The 20308-nt window shown below is 35.1% G+C and overlaps 1 protein-coding gene across 3 annotated transcripts in view; it reads right to left on the reverse strand.

Annotated features, from left to right (window-relative positions):
• Positions 1-20308, reverse strand: part of LOC110459310 (oxysterol-binding protein-related protein 3-like) — a 71583-nt gene that overhangs the window by 9258 nt on the left and 42017 nt on the right. For all 3 annotated transcript variants that reach the window (XM_021511501.1, XM_021511499.1, XM_021511500.1), the window contains 19 exons: positions 14386-14499; positions 13898-14048; positions 13533-13676; positions 13034-13131; positions 12299-12415; positions 10959-11145; positions 9960-10096; positions 9269-9388; positions 8591-8701; positions 6688-6760; positions 5207-5382; positions 4520-4594; positions 3895-4032; positions 3498-3561; positions 2909-2987; positions 2407-2542; positions 1847-1991; positions 876-1002; positions 13-135 (listed from right to left, as the gene is read on the reverse strand). In XM_021511501.1, the coding sequence (XP_021367176.1) occupies positions 13-135; positions 876-1002; positions 1847-1991; positions 2407-2542; positions 2909-2987; positions 3498-3561; positions 3895-4032; positions 4520-4594; positions 5207-5382; positions 6688-6760; positions 8591-8701; positions 9269-9388; positions 9960-10096; positions 10959-11145; positions 12299-12415; positions 13034-13131; positions 13533-13676; positions 13898-14048; positions 14386-14499 (2315 nt within the window). The remainder of the gene's footprint in view (positions 1-12; positions 136-875; positions 1003-1846; positions 1992-2406; positions 2543-2908; positions 2988-3497; positions 3562-3894; positions 4033-4519; positions 4595-5206; positions 5383-6687; positions 6761-8590; positions 8702-9268; positions 9389-9959; positions 10097-10958; positions 11146-12298; positions 12416-13033; positions 13132-13532; positions 13677-13897; positions 14049-14385; positions 14500-20308) is intronic.

A 20308-nucleotide genomic window follows, 5' to 3' on the forward strand; every position in this document is an offset into this window, starting at 1 on the left:
TTCACTACAAACCTGAACCACTTTGACTGAGGTTCTGATTTGGATCCATTTTGCTTTTTCCGTTTTTCTCGTTGCAGTTGCTCCACTCTCGACTTTTCTTTTTCGGCATCTGCTACTCTGCCTTCTTCTAATAATCTGTCGAACAGTCAACACATAACATATGATTATTTCAGAAAAGGTACAAACATATTAAATAACAAAATGGCAGGAATAGACAGAAAAACAGCTTGAAACAGAAAGAACTGCGGGGACAAACATACATCGGTATACAGATAAACAAATAATTTTCTTGCAAGGATATTCCCAGATGAATGACAACAGGACTTAACTGACAGACAAACAGACACACAGAAAGGTAGAAAAAAGGGAAAGACACATATATAAGGAGAGCCAAGTGACATTTTTTTCTTTTCTTTGAAGTTATTCTCGCCACCACTGGGGTATACAACTTCACTAGCTCGACACCCAGTGCTAGTAGAATAAATCATGTCTGGACTAGTAAAATTTTACAATATTTACTATGCAAATATAGGTCAGGCTTGTAGAATTTTTGAAAATAAACATGCAGGCTATAGTGTTCTAAATGTTAATATGAAATTATACACTACTGTTACCAGGACAAGACATTATTCTCAGATAAAGTCACCTCACTCCCCCCAAAATAGAAATCGGCCGAGTTAAACAAACAGGCAGAATCTGAGTGTAACAAATATATGTTCAATTTGAAACTTTCTCTCGCATTCCTGTACCCCGTTGTAAAATTGTGTTGTCATTGTCATTATATTATGCAAAAAGGAAAATAAAAAAGTGTCAAATCAAAAAAAAAAAAAAAAGTTAAACAAACTTGCTCTGGGCGAAGTTGAGATAAATCATACCTTTGATCAGGGCGGAATCGTGAGTCTGTAGGTGGCAGCACCTTTTCCTGTTCGGACTCTGGCTCATTAAGCTCAATAGCGAACCGGGTGAAGCCATAGTAGAGTTCAAAGTCTTCAGGCATTGCACCTAGAGAAAGGTCAACATAAATATCATTGTTTTGTAGAGAAATAAGGTTTTTCTTTTCTCTTTAGGCAACTGTATTTTAAACTGAAGAGAAAGGATCATTTTTGAAAAGCAGTTAAATATTTGTTAAGAATGCAGACATGAACATTATAAGATGATAGAGTGAATGTTCCCTCAGTATCTAAATGAAATCCATAGATATCAAATATATTTTTGATTGAAAAGTTTAATTAATACAGAATTGTCGACATAAGAATTTTTTAGTTAAGAAAACATTTACCTATCAAATGAGTTTCCACTATGGCAGTTTACGGTGTATTCATAATTACAAATATTTGTACAATTCAAACTTTTGTTTTATATACCTGGTTACCATATTCAGTTTTAGGGGAATGGAAACATTTGGTTCACCAGTTGTCAGTATAATGTGACCGGGTGGAATGCTGTGCTGGGTGCCTTTGGCATGGTGTTTCAGTGAGATACCACTATAAAGTTGGTATCAGATCCGCACTATCACAAGGAGGAAAGCACACCAACATACCCTATCTCCTGCATACCCACAAGCAAGCATGCATCGAGGTACGTCCTTAAATGACTAATGACTTATAATTAAGCCAAACCATATACACCTGATCACCATATACACCTGGTGGGTGAGAGGCATGGTTATTGATAGAACACTCACCTGGTCGCCATATACACCTGGTAGTGGTTGTGTGGTTATTGAGAGAACACTCACCTGGTCGCCATATACACCTGGTAGTGGTTGTGTGGTTATTGAGAGAACACTCACCTGGTCGCCATATACACCTGGTAGTGGTTGTGTGGTTATTGAGAGAACACTCACCTGGTCGCCATATACATCTGGTAGAGGGGGCATGTCCACAGTACAATGCTTCGTTCCACTTGCCAAACAAGTTATGAACGACATGGCCCTCTGGATCCAGAATCTGTCCGTAAACCTCATGACGTTTACCTGACCAGTGGTTAGCCTGAAGTGGAAATCCATACAAACGCAGATTAATATTTAGATGTCTTGATGAAATAGGTTATAAATAAAATCCTCAGTGATACACTCACTGGCTAGTTTCAAGACAAATTTTAGTTCATCAGTTTATTGTCACAAAATTGGTTCAAAATGACATTTTTAGAGTTTCAATTTTTCTTTTTCCATCATGATATTGACATTTTAATGCAAGTTCTGTCAAAGCTGATGTTTATTTTTAAGTTCAAGACTTCCACATCAGCAGAATAAGATAACATCAGAATTCATCTATCATGACCCAGTTGCTATATTGTGGTACATGTCTGATGTTTGTAGTCCAGTAAAAAGTAAAAAATTATATTTGTTGAACTTGATTTATAATTAAACATTGATTTAGTGAAATTTCAACAGATAAAACTGACCTTTGTGAAGGTTAGTTTACAGACGATGTCCCCATTGCGTATCTTCATCTCTCCATACTGGTCCACCCAGCGCTGCCCACCTAGAAGGTTGTGGACGCAGGTCGTTACTTTGTTCCATTTATAGTGGTCTTTGAATCTGTCAGGTAAAAACAAGACTTGTTTGTGATAACTAATGAAGCAATAAACACCAATCAATGTTGTCAATTCCATTTTTTCATAAGTAAACTTGAATGATTTAGGTACACATATCACATCATCAACAATGGCTCCTGTTCTACAGTGGAGCCGTGTTACTCCGGCCACCACTAATCTAGCTGTTCCATTACCGGTCGAGTGTTTTTGGGGACACTTTTTCATTTTCCATTATAAAATTTGTATCATTAATACATTATACACTGTAAGTCACTTAAACACAGAAGAATGGGGATGGGTCGATTGTGTCATTATCAAATAAAATATATCTAAATTGTGAGTTATGAAACCTGTCTTGAAGAACACTTACTTTGGCAGGAAGAGATTCACGATTCCGAGAGGCTGGATTTCCATGGATTTGCCCCAGAACTTTGTTTTGATTCTTACATCTGTCAATAGAAAAAAAATCAATGTCAGAAAAGTCTATAAATCACTAAAGTTGTTCAATATAATACTAATTGTTGCATTTGTTAAGTAATACCTTATAATTATTAAAAAAACACACCAATCAAATCAGTTAAAGCAAGCTTTCGGCATTATAAAATGGTGTGACAATATATCGAAGGAGAAATATACAAGATTTGTTATAAAAAGGCAAAGGGGATCTTGATGTTTTTTCACAGTAAGCAAGGTCAAAGGTGGTGAATGAAATGCAAGGGATCATATCAGAGTTCCTTTATACAAATAATGGAGTTAATGATAGAACCCTATTACTCTGTATTAGACTTTTGATCAAGTGTAATTTTATTCTGCTTCACACAAACACGGATCAAGTATCATACTATTCTGACTTAAGACTAATCTTTCTGAACTCTGTACATATTTTAAACAATTAGTTGTTGAGTGTGAACATGTGATGATATATGACAAAATCAGACGGTTAATCGTCCAAAACTGACCTTGCCAGAATGTGAAGTTTTTCGATTCGCAGTAACAGGCAGATATTGGAGGATGATGACTCACCTGTAAAAAGTAAACAAATAAATTCAATTATCTACATACGCTTGTTAAGTTTGAAAGTAGACTCACAATTTCTCCGTCATTTTTATTTTTTATTATGAGAATTCTTTTTCTTGTAATCTCTTTGATTTTTTATTATGAGAATTCTTTTTCTTGTAATCTCTTATATTTATTTTTTCACAATTTGCTATATTTTACTGAACATCTCCACAGGACAAATTTGAAAGGTTGACAAACATGCATCTACTATAAATTACATTACTGTATCAAAGTCCAACTTTCACCTTGGTTAGCTTTTAATTATCCATAAAATATCTAAATGAAATGAACTTTCACCTGTTCTGCCATAAACTTCCAGCCTTTGTCCTCTCGGATACATTCATAAGTCTCGCCGAGGAGAGGGTTAAATGGCTTGTGTCCTGCCCGGTACCCAGAACTGGCATAGCTGCTTACCGTGAAGGCAGCAATGTACAACTGTTAAAAAAGGGAGATAATTCTTACATGTATACTTCGTATAGCGCGTCAAAACATATTTCATGCCGATTTCAGAAAGCCACAATATTAAAAACAAAAATTTTCATTTTCCTAGTAAGTGCCAAAATAATTCAAGTCATATCTTTATATTTACACTACTCCCTTCTTCGGCTTAGTAAACTCTGACTGCTTATAAATTAGCGTATACGCAGTGAAAAATGGCTCGGCGGATTGATACCTGTTTCAGATATGGTGCTGTTTAAAGTTCAGCAAGCACCATAGAATATGTTTGTTGCTAATTGCGTTCATACTGCTGTATACGCCGACAAAATGAAGATCAATCCTAATGCATATATCCTTCAACATTACCTCCTGCCCGTCAACAAGATTTTATCAAAATATCTGTTGTGAGTACATGTACTTATAAGAAATAGAAAGGATCTGTGCTGTTACAGAGAGCCCGGGCCTCACAACAGTGGTCACCTACCATACGCTCATAAGGGTCATTGATTTCCACTGCCTTGTCCACCAATTCGGAGTACTCCATCTCTTCACAAAGTCTCTGTTCAAAGAAAATAGACATATATTAACACGATAGAGCCGATATAAATAACGAGTACACATGGAAACAAAAGGAAAGACGGCATGACCCTCCACTAAAATGGAGGCTGAACCAGATATTCTTCTAGAGGGAAACACTAGAGGGAAAAGTGTTTCCTGTCACCACATGTGGCACCCGTCATGATGTCTTTTGTCAAATCCAGGAGAATATGTCGACCCTCAGACAAAGGGTACAGGTTTTTATTTATAGAAGACACTGAAAAATACCCACTAAAGAAAGACAGCCTTTACATGAAGCATAACGATTATTTACAGTGGCCCATTGAGGGTTGTTTTATTATAGAGTTTTTACATGAAACATTCAGAGGCTCATTCAGGATGACAAGTATTGATTCATTTCCTACATGGAGCATACTGAGTGGCTTGTTCAGGGTAACAGGTTAAAGTTTTACAGCAGGGAGCTGCCAAGTGGCTCATTGAGGGAAAAGGGGTATGAAGTTGTATTACTAGAAATATATGCAGTGGCTCTCTGAGGGGAATAGAATTAAAGCTTTATAACTTGATCACGCTGAAGGACTCATTCACTTGACAGAGACAGGTATGACTTTTTTACCTGAAGCATACTGAGTGGCTCGTTAAGGGTGACAGGCATGGAGATCTTGGTGAGATCCTTGCCCAGGTTTTTATACAGAAGATTCCATAGGCTCACATCTCCAGAGTCTGGTTTTGGGACGGGAAGTTTGGATCGATGGCCAGTCTGGAATGTCTGTGATAACTGGTCTTCAGACACTAAAATGACAAAAAAGTATAAAGGTGAGAATGTATTGCAAATTTCATAAGGAATCATAGAGCAAATATCTCCGGCTCAGCGTTCACCATAGAATAATTCTGACAGCTTTCTTTATTTTATATAGCTCTTAATGTTATTTTAACTCATTCAGAAAGGAAGAGCTCTTTCTGACCACATCTCCATGCAGGGATGCAGGTTTTCATGGTGGAATTTACCAGGAAATTTTAAGGTCAGAAAATGAAAGATCTGACAGTGACAGAGTGTAACAATTTCCCAAAAATTTCAAGGTTATTTTTTAAATTTTTAATAAAAATATTCATTGTTTTCAAGTTATTATTGTTTAACTCATTTACCCCTGAAATTTCATAATGAGCTATTCCAACCTTTGAACTGGAAGAGTTCAAATGTCTTCAGGGGTGGGGGCTGAATGGGGTGGATGAGTTAATGTATTAGTCTTATCACTTACCTGGCAGATTATGGCTTACTTTTACAACTTTAATACACTTAATATGAATCAGAAATTAATCCTTATAACATTTTTTTTTTCAATACCTGCCTGAACAGGATGAATAATGGTAAGGCATTATCTGTCCGTCCATTTAACATTTTGTCCAGACAACTATTCCCTCAGTTTCCATCCAATTTTTTTGAAACCCTGTTAGGTTAAGCACCATCATAACCAGTCGTACATGTAATTCAGATTTTGTGATCCAATAATTACTTACAAAGTTGTTGCCTTTCGTGCCATTTTTATAGAACTGAGAAAGAAGTTAGTAGCTCCAACAAAGGATAAGCATCGGTTCCTTCTGTCACTCACTCCCCCTGTTTTAGGCCAATGCAGTCAGTCACTGTTGACTATGACATGATGTTGTGCACTTGGTCAGGGTGCAAAAATTTAAGAAATAAAAGAAAAAAGAAACAGTAGAAAGAAGGATAGAGAAGGGATGAAAGGGAAAGGGGTGTTTCCTGTCCATTTAACATCTCTACTTCAACCGATCCTGCTACCATAGCAGCCAAGAGATAAACAGTAAATATCTCAGCAGGCTTTGCTCCTTAAAACCTTGACATCAACCCTACTAACAGGAAAACTGTGAATTAAGAAAGAATATGAAGACAGCTCTTGTAAGATACCAAAGAGGGAGCCTGGTGCTATCTAGTTCTCATGGTTAAATATCGGCTGGAATACGTCATTATTTTTTGTTTACTCTAAGAATGTCATTTTCTTTATATTTATAACAGGATAGTAACTGTAATCAAAATTTCTTATTGTTTTGTTATACTGAGTATGCTAGTATATAACTCACCACTGATAGCAGCGTTGTAGTCAGTGTCATTTTCTTCTGATATTTCACTGGAAATCTCCTCGTCATCTGATGGCTACAAAAAGACCAGATTAATGGGGAAATACATTCTTATTATCAATTCTATTTTTTCATGAAACAACCAATCTGACAACTAAACAAAAAGTTTGATTGAATATTAAATACATTGAATATTAAATACATTGAATATTGAATACATTGAATATTAAATACATTTGTATATCTGTGTTTACCGCTACGTTCATGTAGTTAAAAATCTAATTGAAACATAATTTTTCTTTGTTTATCATCATTGTAGATGTCACTGTTTTTTTTTTTTTTCAAATACAATTTTAACAGCATTGTTGGGTTCAAATTTACAAGCATTGTAAAATATGAGTTAGGACCTGTGAAATTTTCACCCTGTCAACGATAAAATCTATTTTTGCCGAATGTTAAATTCGCCCTTCACATTTCATTACTACGAATACTATGTTGTTTACAAAAGTTTGCTGACATGATAAATTCACCGAAAAAAACCCCCGAAAATTTCCCGTTATACAGTAGATAAATTCTGAAAAATTGAAAATTGAAAATTTTTGGGAACACAAAGGAAGTTGTTGAATTCAAGGCCATATATTATAAGACTCTTTCATGCCCAGTGGTGTAGGATAGGGACATTCCTACCAAGGTGTTTTGCCAAATTGGAAAATCCCGAGTGTGGAATGTCCCTATCCTACACCCTTGGGCATGAAAGAGTATTTTTCTCTCAAATCAGCCAGCCAGATTAAGCATATCCCATATTTGCAAACAGTGTTTGTGTAGAAAAAGTTAGCACATCTTTCTAATGTGTACGTACAGTAAGTATATAGTAAAAGATTTTAATTTCATCACATCGCCTTTTCCGAATTTGCGGCATCGGAGACTTCCAAATTCGTGACGTCACATCATTGTTGAGCCATTATGACGTCATGTCACGTGAAATGGGTTGTAAGATGGAAATTTCCTACACCCCTTTCTTACCCTGGACAGCTCTATCTTATACACAGGGAAATAAGAGAAAAAAAATCTATTTTCAGGTTACCAAGGTTACCATACAGAGGTTTATAACCTGGCACCTGTCTGAAGCTATATGGTTTGTGAAGGTGTCCATGTTATATAAGGTTTGGTTTAGACAGGTTGTTATACCTCACAGGAAATTTTTTTAAACTCCTCTTACGCATTTCCATATAACAATTTAAAAAAAGAATTTTGAGATAATCCCCGCAAACAAAAGTCTGGACAGACAGATAGTTAGAGGGACATCTGATAAACTATTGGGCACCTGATAAAAAGTTTGATATTACACAGAAAATAAACTGTTTTCAGTCCATATGGTGAATGAAGACCTGAGACCAGCTGCCCAAATTGCCTAACCTGACCAAGCCTTGCTTTAACCTTTTCAACCCTACGTAACTTTACCAAACTCTACCATGCATTGATCTGGATGAGTCCATTATGGTCTACAGTGGTGAAAGGGTTTAGTGACAACATCAAATCTCAGCATCACAGGCAAGATACTGACCCTCTGATCACATTGCAGGTTAGATATTGGAATATAATGTTAGGTCATGTGACTGATTTTAGCCAATCACAACACAGATTCTCAGTGGAGGTATGGCAACAGTAAGTTAGCCAAGGTTAATGCTAACGGATTCACCCCTACATATTTGGTTCAAACAATATTTTATTTACAAATATGCAGTACATAATATAATATTATACAGAATGTAATATTGGGGATCTGGCAACAAGAGTAGGCTCTTATATTAAGCCATCTCCCTACATATCCAAACTGGACTTGCCCAGTCTATGATTTGGTAAGGTTCAACTGTGACTTTAGGGGTGAGTGGGTTGACATACTGACCTCTGTGGAAGATTCACTGCCGCTCTCTTTGTATTCCTCGGCATCATAGTACTCGGAGATGGAGCAGCTCTCAGCGGAAAGGGACTGTGATAAACAATGACTTCGAGGCTCCTGTAATACATTATCATTGTATCAAATACCACTTCTGGTACGTCTGGGACAAGAACAAATTACAGAAAACTACACATGAACCTTTAACGAAGATGGTTAAAAAATCAAACCAAACTCTTCTAGTGAGAATCTTGTGTCTAATTCAGTGACAACTATCTATAGAATTTTAACTTGGTTCATGTTCTTTTGCATTTAGTTGTTCAAAGACAAAAACTAACATACATATTTTATTTTTATTTTTTTAGGGAGAGAGAGACAAAATTAGGGAGGGGGATTAATTGTAGGCACCCATCCTGTTCTAAGGACATTTACCAAAGTGGTGAGGGGGCATATTTGTGAGTTGTGGCTTATTTACAGTCAAATACGATAACAAAATCCTTCATAAGGGATATCAAACAAATTCTCCAGGTGAGAAATCCTGAAAATTCTCTCAGGTGATATACCTTAAATATAATCCCTGAAAGTGGGGTATTTCAACAAATTCCTTCGGGTGAAATATTTCACATTAACCCTATTAGGTGACAACCCCCACAAATAGTTGTTGTTTTTGTCTCTGGTTCTACTTACCCGTTCCGTTGGCGACAGGACAGGGGATGCGGGTGTTGTTGTCATTTTCGTTTCTTCTATAGATGACTCAATGTTGATCCTTGTCAGTCGAGCCTTTAACTCGGCTATTGTACGGTGAGCCTGGCAACAGATTGACAGAATATAGAATTATCTCCCTTTTTCCAGTGTATTTCCTCTACTCTGTCATACGATGTTGTGGGATTGTTGTACATGTCATGGAAGGTTTACACCATACATTTCTCCTGAGTTTACTTTACACAACATACACACTTTTACACATTTCAAGCGGCAGATTCAGGATATCTAATTACGGAGGTTAATTTGGATTTGGAGAAACTGTAATAATACAGAATTTAAAAAAAAAAATGCCTTGAAAGAGGAGTCTTAACTTATTTACCCCTAAAGACAGATTTGAACTCTTCCAATTCAAGGGTTGGAATAGTTCATTATGATACTTCATGGGTGAATGAGTTAACCTTTCTCACCACTCAGACACTTGGGCCCAAAGGGAAGGGCTGTCACCATATTTCAGAATACATGTATTAACTCAGTCACCCCTGAAGACATCTTTGAACTCTTCCAATTCAAAGGTTGGAATAGTTCATTATGAAACTTCAGGGGTGAATGAGTTAATAGGACCAGATATTCGATGGATCTCTAGGGTCTGTAACAAGACAATAGCAATACATACCTCAGAGAGATTTTGTCTGAGGAGCAACGTGTTCGCCGATCCCGCATTCATCATGCCATTGTCTATGTCTATTGCACTCTTGAGTCGATCTCTCTCCGTGCCCATTATATGGAAGAGAGACATCAGGGAGGAATATACTGAAAGAAAATAAATGGAAAAAATATTATAAAAACACAAATATTGTACATTATCTAAGCAACATGTGACAAATATTCCCTACACAAAAACAGTTACTGCATACTGGGAAAATTTTACCCTGTCAAACTTTCGGCCTGTCAAACTTTCACCCCACGCTGGTAATATCGTATTCACTCATTGTAAACTTTGCCTTTCTCATCTAATTACCATGTTTATTATGTTGTTTACAAATGTTGCTTTTATGATAAATTTGCCCATTACCGAAGACGGAAAAAGGCGAAAAGTTAAACATTGGCAAATACTTCCAGTTGTACAGTATACGTATATATTTCATTTAATGACTTTGTCTGCAAGTCACATCACGTTCTATCATTCTTTCAACACAGATGTCATGCTTTCCCAGGCTCTCCTGGACTTCAATTAGCATCGTTCCTTCTTTTAAGTTTTTGTTTTGAAATACTCCAATTACAAAGAACTTTAATTCCGTCATAGACCATCATTAAATGTCTATAATATACTGAATAATACGTAGAAAATTACTTAAATATTCCACAATGGTGTAATAATATATTTTAACAAATGGTACACTTTAAGAGGAGTTTCGTAAAATCACATCATAAAGAATTAACCTTTTCACCACTGTAATGCACTCCTCCAGATCAATGAACGGAAGAGTCTACTAAAGTTACCTAGGGGTGAAAGGGTTAACTGCAGTACATATAGAGAAAAAAACTTTTAATTTTAGTGCCAAAAAATTACGGAAGTGTGACATAATGTAAGGTGGTACTAATTGAAATCCAGTGTGATTCAATAATATACTGTTGGATTCAAATAACTCCTTTGATTCTATGTGACCCTTACCGGCGTCTGACTTAATAACAAAATCTTCACGTAGTTTAAGCTCTTTGATACGTTGTTCATGATTTGATACGGTCTGGTAGTCAGGTACGCTACGGGGTCGTGACCTTTCCGTCTCATACTGCAAAAGGTTTGGATTAGAAGAACTGGTCCGGATATTTTCAGCGTTGATCTGGAGAGTATTACTGCTCTGTAACAAATGTCAAAGTTGTAACTGTAAAACTATTGACATTCCTTGTACATTATCATCTATTTCACAGATTACCGTATATTGAAACAGTGTATTGTAAAGTATTGCGAGGCAATCCATGGTCCGCCACCAGTAATGATTTATTTACAGAGCTGTTCGCCTGTCTTAGAAATTATATAGGTCACAGTGACATATTTATTGTACTCCGCCAGCTAAGACATACTTGTATACCTTATCTGGTTACTCCAGGTGAAATAGTACAGGAGATAAGCACCATAAAAAAACTTTTTTATTTCAAAATAAGGTTATATCAAACCATAGGCCACAGTGACCTACTTTTTTTTACTTAACACTCCCATATCCCAAGATGTACTTACATACCACATCTGGTTACTCCAGGTGAAATAGTATAAGCGATATGCACCAAACGATCTTTTTCAAAGGTTGTGGTCAAAGGTCAAACCATAGGTCACAGTGACCTACTTTTTGTACTTGACACTCCACCATCCCAAGATGTACTTGCACACAAAATCTGGTTATTCAAGGTGAAGTAGTATAGAACATACCTCGGATAAACTCTTTGGACAGACAGAGTTCAGACATACATACCTATACTCCTCCTCGGGAATCGATGGGGGACTAATTACATTTGAACACATGAATGTTTGTGAAAGCTGGCCACAGGAAATTGAAGAAGCACCATTGTCCATCATATTGTACATATTTTTAAACTGCATATATTTGAAACATTTTTTCATCACCCAACTTGGTTCTCCACTTTCTCAGAGTGTAAAATATCCAACTGGTTTTCAAAAATATTAATCCCATTTCACTTGGCTTATGTGATATGTCACGAGAAAATGCATGTTGAAAAATCCTGTCAGTTGACAAAAGTTCTCTGTGTCAGATTAGCGAAATAGGCAAACTGCTCTATAATATAAACAACGTAAGAAAATTGACATTTGGACAGGGTACTAATTGAAGCATTTTGTATGGTTCTGGGACGACTTGGTGAGTGGAATAAAATGAGCTAAAATTGTAAGGACTGGCTGGATTTGGCCACACATTTGTATAGCACTTGAAGTCCATTGTTGGGGGATAGATTTTAGTATATTTACTGGGCCGAAGACACTGTAGTATATATTTACAGTACCTCATTATTTTCGTGATGATTGTTTAACACTTCGGCCTTCTTCTCCTTTTTTCTACTTGATCGGAGGGCTAGACCCTTCAGCTTCTTTCTAGCATCTGACGATTCTAATTCTGCTACCTGCAGATAACATATAGTATAGCACATCTAAGAAATGTAAACATGTTATAATAAAGCCATAACTCAGCTTCTGGTTTATAGCTCATTCACCCCTGAAGACACATTGGAACTCTTCCAATTCAAAGGTTGGAATAGTTCATTATGAAATTTCAGGGGTGAATGAGTTAAGAACCATAGCCACCATAAACATATTTGATTATCCCCGAAACATATGTCTTATGAGGGTCAGATAGCTTCTGTAAAAGAACTTTATAGTAATGTTTTCAGATTTTGTTTTGTTTAGAAAATTTTCATATACAGCTGATAATCCTGATCAATGGAAAGTCAGGTAATATAAGCAGGCAAGCAGAAGCATAGACGATAAAGCTATTAAAAATGATAAACTAGCTTACTATAATCACTATAAAATTCGACCCTATAATACAGGAATAGTATTTACCATTATTATTCGTTATTCAATGACTATATACTGAAGGTGAACAAGAATATAATGGTGAACACTATGAACCAGAATAAGGGGCAATAACTCTCAGAATAAAAGACAGAACTAAAAGCAAAGTACAAAAACACAGTATTTATAAGCCAAGAGAGAGATAGTAAGCTGTACGTGTGTGTTACCTCTAGAACTGCATTGGAATCCACAGACATGGGCAGGTTTCTAATCTGTTCCAGATCTTCCCTCAAATCATTCAGGATTTTTCTGGTGTCGTGTAGTTCTGTATTAGTAGACAAACTCTTTGTGTAAGCACTATATACAAGAAATTTATATCACACTATATTAACATTGTCACTGCAAGTCCCTATGTAAATACTACCAGGGGAAGTTACATGCATAGGGCTATGAACACGATTAAATCAGTATCATTTGGGTGCTTCTCCTTTTCCTTCACATAACATGAGACCATAATAAAAGCAAACATTTAGATGACATCAGATCTTTTTGGAGAGTGGAATAATTTACGATTGTCTACCTGCAATACTGGGGAGATAGTTAATACAGGAAGAGCGTGACTTTTTGCCAGTAAAATTGTTCTGGATGGTCTACTTTAGTTACAGATGAGATAATTAAAGGAAAAATTTGTAGGGTGTTGGTGATATATTGTGTAGGGTTATCTACCTTTATTACAGTGCTCGAAGCCTGCCGTGTCTAGAAGCCACGTAGCCACCCGACTCTGTGATGATTCCCGTCCTTTAAAGCTGGATTGGCGGATAACCTCAGAACTGAGTTTTTGATCACGAGATTTCGAGGGATAATTCAAAGCTACAACACAAACAAATTGATCAAATACACACAGTGTCCTTGTATCTTCCTAACACAGTAGTTTCCCATAAAAGTTTCATGTTTAACTGTCAAAGTTTGAATCTGACAGAACAGGCCCCATGCCTATTAGCACATCAATGCTTAAATATTGACAACACTGGTCATCTTGATCATATTTTTACCATTTTTTAAAAAAAATTTTTTATAGAATTTTCACATACATGAAGTAAGGGGAGGCATCTCCTCTGTAGGGGAGGTAATTTCTGTAAGCCTTGGGGAGTCCTTGGTTCCATAGGCCAGCTCATGTTGACGGTATAACCTATGGTGGCTTATTCTTTTCAGCCATTCATCAAACAAGCGACTATCCTTGATCTGTAACACAGGGAATCAATACATCACTAATACTTTCATCATTTTTCATCAGAAGCCTACAGCAATCCTTGACAAATAGACACTCTACCTGATACTAAAGCTGTATCATACTTAATGATTTGTTACTTAGAAAAATAACAGAATGTTATTCTTGTAAAAGAATTAAAGCATTAAAGTCATTTTGGTCTATGTGGAGTATAACATATAGATATATAATGTTTTAAAATTTTAAAGGGAGATAACTCTAACTCAATCAAAGGTGTATATAAAGTGTAGGGTAACATACATCCTTAACAAACCTAGACTGGACATGTTTGTGGTTTCCGGATAGACTTACCTTTATATGATAAACTATGTCCTCTGCGTCTATGTAGATCCTGTGTTGGTGTTTTTTAAATGCCACAACAGAAAGGCCGACATCTATCACTCCATGGTATTTACACTTTTGCATCTATAAAAAAAAAAAAAAAAGTCTACTTATCTAAAGAAACAAACTAAGGGTCCAAACAAAAATTAAAAATGGACTTTTTATGATTCAGTGCTGCATTGATATTTGTTCTCCATATTTCAACACCAGCATGGTAATAACAAGATAGATTTAAAACTGAAATATTACCAGTAAAAGTTCAACATGTGCAAAATGAAGCCATTGGGATCAGAAACAATATTTTTCTTGTGTTTGAGTTGTTTCAGGCATACCAGAAGGATATATCTAAGGCTGGGACTGAATTATAACTTCGAGATTTTGTTGGAGGCATCCGAGTTCTAAGTATAAAGTGGTTCTACCATACTTATATCATACAGTGCAAATCATCTACAGGTTTTCTCAATTTTATCTTATTTAAATGATTCAAAACAAGGTTTTGATGACAATGGTCGTTAAAGGAGAAAATGAAGTGCAAAGAACAGAACTTGACGAGCCAATTTTCAAACAGTGTGTGTGTGGATTCCTCATATGGAGGAATTAATAACGGCTGACATGCAGGAGTGTCATGTGAAGAAGGTAAAACTAAAGAGAAAACAAAACAACTTTTTCTGACTTACAATGCTGAGACGAACATCAAATCCTCAGCAAAATTGTAACACTTTAGGCACAACATTATCATATATCATTATGTAAAAAAAAAAAAATGTCACGTAAAAAACAACGTTTATTTATAACATTATAAAAACCATGGCAAAAAGTATCAAACAATTGTTTCTTATACCATTACAAGAGGCCCATCAGACCTCTATCCTTCACCTTTTCTTTTGTTATCAGAACTATAAAAGAAGCTGAAATGTCCCTGCAGACAATGGTAACATCACTTGACAGTGGCAGATCCAGAGACCTATCTGAGGGGGTTTCCAAATTTCCAGGGGGGGGTTCCATGTGGGGAAAATTGAGGAAAATGGTGAAAATACATAATTTTTAAAGAAAATTGTCAGGGTGCGGGGTTTCTTGAAGCCAAAAAAAACCTTCTGGGTCTGCCACTGATTGATACCGACAACTACTGTAGCACTGGAACAATATTTTGTAAGAAAAATTGATCTAATTAAATTGAGAATTTCTTAAAAATGTCTCGATAAAACATTTGTTTTATACAATTTTAAAGACTAACTAACTTGACTCAGATGAACAGGATAAATAACCAACAATGTTTTGGGGGACTTGACTCAAAACTTGTGTTTCTGATACATGTATAATATCTAGATAAGGTTTCACTTCCCTAGCTTTTATAATCAGACGAAGGACTCACATATCTGATATAGTATATATATATATGTGTCACACACAGCTTGAAGCAGAGGCTGACATTTCTCGGCTGCCATACTCTTAAGGAAAGGGTTCTACTATTCTTGAAACTGACACAAAATTTGAAAAAAAAATCTATGATATTCCCGACTGTCTCAGACACAATATATAATAGATATACACACAAAAGATTGCCTTTCTTCACATCCCACATATTGTTTTGTTAATTGAAGTATTAATTATTAGACGTCTAGTCAAGGATTGTCTGACCTTAACTGTCACCAACAAAACAGGAAGTGTTCGATAAGTGGTCAAAACAGACTAGACGGTTCCACTAATAGGCCTCAGGCCGTTATAAGGTGTACAGATCTGGAGCATGGTGGAGATATTTTGTTGGGTAACGGCAAGCTTCTACAGCCCTGAATCATCTCTAACGAACCGACTATCACTTCAGTCCTGGATTAAAGAATTCTTAAGCTAACTAGGATCCATTTTGTATGCAGACAATTCATTTTCACCAGCATATGACATAAGGTTGTTCTTGAATATGTAGCGTAAATTTCACACACACAAAATCACACTACCTGCTTCAATTTTTTTTTCTTTACTTTTTGATTAGGGAGGGGAAGGGGTAAGGAAGGTCCCAACTTCCCTAGTTTTTGACAAACTAATAATCATTTTGATTTTTTAACAGTGCCAAAAATATTATATCATAATTCATCGAAAGATCATATTGCAATTTGTTTTGTTTCATTGCTTTGGAGCGACTTTAATTTTCTGATAATGGCTTAATGTCTGTAAATACAGTAATGTGCCATAAGCCTTTCACATTACGTCATTTTCCCATTGGATTCTATGTTAATTGACTTGTTTTTCTTTTAAATTTTGTGACTTCATTTGACATCCGATTTTGATTAAACTTGACATCTTGATAAAAAAATTATCCAGTGTTTCCTTTGGTAACATGTATATTATTTTCCATGGCCCTGTTATATGTTTTTGCCAAGTAACTCGCCACGGTTAGAATTCTATGAAATGGATGATTATATTAATATTACCAAGAGAAGCGTTAAATAATTCTCAAGCTTTGTGCTGAATTTCATCATTTTTTTTACTAAAAACAAAGTCAGGAAAAATTAATTTTCCAGAGGTAAATTGACATAGAAACCAATGGGAAAGCGACATAACGTCAAAGACTTAGGGAACATCATTGTGCATATTATACTATATACTGCTTATATACATCGGTATTACTACCTGGGACTAAAGGAGGTTGAAGGTACCAAATTTTATTTTTTTAATTTGAAAATATATTTTACAAAATTCCAACCAGAAGTAATTAATTTTAATTTAGAAACAAAAAATCCAAGTGACTCCATTTTAGTCCTATCTGGTCCTGTTAGATGATGTACACTGTAATATAATTAACAGACAAAAAACACTGTTAACATACAGTAGTAAACAGAATTAAAACTCAGTAGTTAATTTAATTTAAAAACAACAACTAAAATTAGAATTCAACTTTTAAAATCAAAGAGTATGCAGCATGCTTCTTATGAATTATAATTCCAGTATTTTTCAACAGAATATTTCTTGACCGCAATATGTATTGATATAAAACAATAGTTTATATGATTTTTTTTCTTAATTAATCAAGTCAACACATTCTAAATAATTATCATAATTATCATAATTCTTACAGCAAATGTTTGTATTTTTTTCATTTGTTGAAAATAAACCTGATCTTAAAAATAAGTAAGTGACACTATAAAATGCAAACAAATTTCCTCACGGCAAATGTTGTTACTTTATTTCATTTGTTACAAATAAAATTATTATCTTAAAAAGAAGTAAGAGGTATCAAAGGTATATTGAATTGAGTAAAAACGTATATGTTTCTCAAACTACAACGTATATTGGGTTAGAATTTACGAAAATTAACTGAACATAGAATATGTTAGTGTTTTGAAAAGAAAAATCCACATCTAGGTCGCCAGATTGTCACTTGGATTATTCTGTTAATATTAACATATTTCAATTAAAACAGAATTATCTGATAACTCCACATAGTACAGGGAATTAGATAAAACTCTGATTAAAACTGTTCAACATTTCACCATAAGTTTGATCTTCTCTTTCTGAAATAGAGAAATATTTTCAAAATAGGTATAGTAGCCCATTACAAACTAAATAAGACCTGGAAGTAATAGGTATAGCGCATTACAAACTAAATAAGACCTGGAAGTAATAGGTATAGCTCATTACAAACTAAATAAGACCTGGAAGTAATAGGTATAGCCCATTACAAACTAAATAAGACCTGGAAGTAATAGGTATAGCCCATTACAAACTAAATAAGACCTGGAAGTAATAGGTATAGCCCATTACAAACTAAATAAGACCTGGAAGTAATAGGTATAGCCCATTACAAACTAAATAAGACCTGGAAGTAATAGGTATAGCCCATTACAAACTAAATAAGACCTGGAAGTAATAGGTATAGCCCATTACAAACTAAATAAGACCTGGAAGTAATAAGTATAGCCCATTACAAACTAAATAAGACCTGGAAGTAATAAGTATAGCCCATTACAAACTAAATAAGACCTGGAAGTAATAGGTATAATAGCCCATTACAAACTTAATAAGACCTGGAAGTAATAGGTATAGCCCATTACAAACTAAATAAGACCTGGAAGTAATACATGTTAGAATAAATTACTGGGGTACATTCAAAAAGTTTGTAGATTTCCATTGGACACTTCAGAAATATAAAATTCTTTAACTTGTTCTAAGTCACTTCTTACATTAACAGAAAAACATGCCTACACCTATAACTATATACTCTTTTCGGTACTTTTTAAAGGACATTTTAACACCTGATAATTTTGAATTGTAAGGAAACTAATTATTTACAAACTCAATAAATTGTATCCATTATAATTAATTCCTGATCAAGGATTCCAGTAGGTATAAAATGATTTATTGAACCTTTGGAGATTTATTAAGTTTCCTAACACATTTAGCTTTTTTGGGGGAAAGGGGAAAGAAATATGTAACTGACGTTCATAAATTATTGCTTCAAATTAATCAGCTAACCAAGCTGTTCCAGAAACACTTGATCAACTCCTGTGTTTGATCTATAAATATATATCCCTATTTACTTAACAACAAAAACATCATTTTTTTTTCATTAGAGGAAATTTTTTCAAATTTAAATTCTCAGTTTTTGAACTTCACGACTCAGTGGGTGAAAATAATATATGGTAAGAAATGTATTAATTGGTTGGCTACAATCTCAAAATCTGAGAAACTAATTCAAACAGGACAGATGAGTGTGCACTGAAAGAAAAACTGTGAGATTGCCTTAAGGTAGAGAATTGCAGCACTTTGTTGTATCCTCCAACAAAGAAGAGTTCCAATTTTTTCATTTTTTTTCCTGATTTAGAGCTGTTTGCCCATTTACTATAACAAAGAGTATTTATTACAATTTCCTTATACATGTACAAGAAAACTTTGCCCTGTCCACAGGGATTTGATCTATGACTTTTGAATATAAAGCAAGCCAGGAGCTTATCCACTTAGTTTTAACCTGTCATGATGTTGTTACATAAATACTTTTCTGAAACATTTACAGGACACAATTTCTAAATGTAGTGACTCATTAAAAAGCTCAGCATTGTTCAATAATCTTTGAATGAATGTTGAGAATATTACATAAATTAAACGAAAAATTAAGCTCCTTGCTTGCTTATAATATAATCAATTTGCAACATTACAAGAAACGCTTTCTAAATGTTAATTGTAACTCGTTAAAAAGGTCTGCATCCTTCAATTATCTTTGAACGAACACGGAGCAAACTACATGATATAAACAGAAAACAACTTTTCAAAGCCTGTATACAGTACAGGAATCATGGGTCTCTGCATTAATGAATTATAAAATATCTTCTGTACCTATCAATACATAAATAATATACAATTTCAATTCCTCATAAGTATCTATGTTACACATTTAACTTTACTGGGGAAAGGGGAAAGTAATATGTAACTGACGTTCACAATAATAACTTCAAAAACTACTTCATACATCTCAGTTGGAGCACTAAGCTTCAAACATTTCCATCAAACTGAAGGTTAGAGTTTAATTAGAGTTTAATTGAATCTATATCCTCCACGATTGGGTAAAAGCTGTACCTACAGATGTCGCGATACTGTTACAGAAGATTCCAAACACTGGCCCACGTGTTGATCAATTTCCCTCGATTGGCTGCCACAAACACATACCCCAAGCAACATATACACATTGAATTCCCGATTAGATATTGATCCTCATCAGACGATTACAGAATGGTACCCACGACCTACACAATAACACTTAATTGTCTGTACTGTCACCTCGTCACCGGGGACAGAATCAACTCATTTCATGAAGAGACCTCGGGCCCTCGTTAGGTACCACTATACCTAAATTACGTTGTAAACTTGATACAAGCTAATCTAACTGGTGCTCCAGCCAGAACTG

Source organism: Mizuhopecten yessoensis, unplaced genomic scaffold (assembly GCF_002113885.1).
Source record: "Mizuhopecten yessoensis strain PY_sf001 unplaced genomic scaffold, ASM211388v2 scaffold10033, whole genome shotgun sequence".
NCBI lineage: Eukaryota > Metazoa > Mollusca > Bivalvia > Pectinida > Pectinidae > Mizuhopecten > Mizuhopecten yessoensis.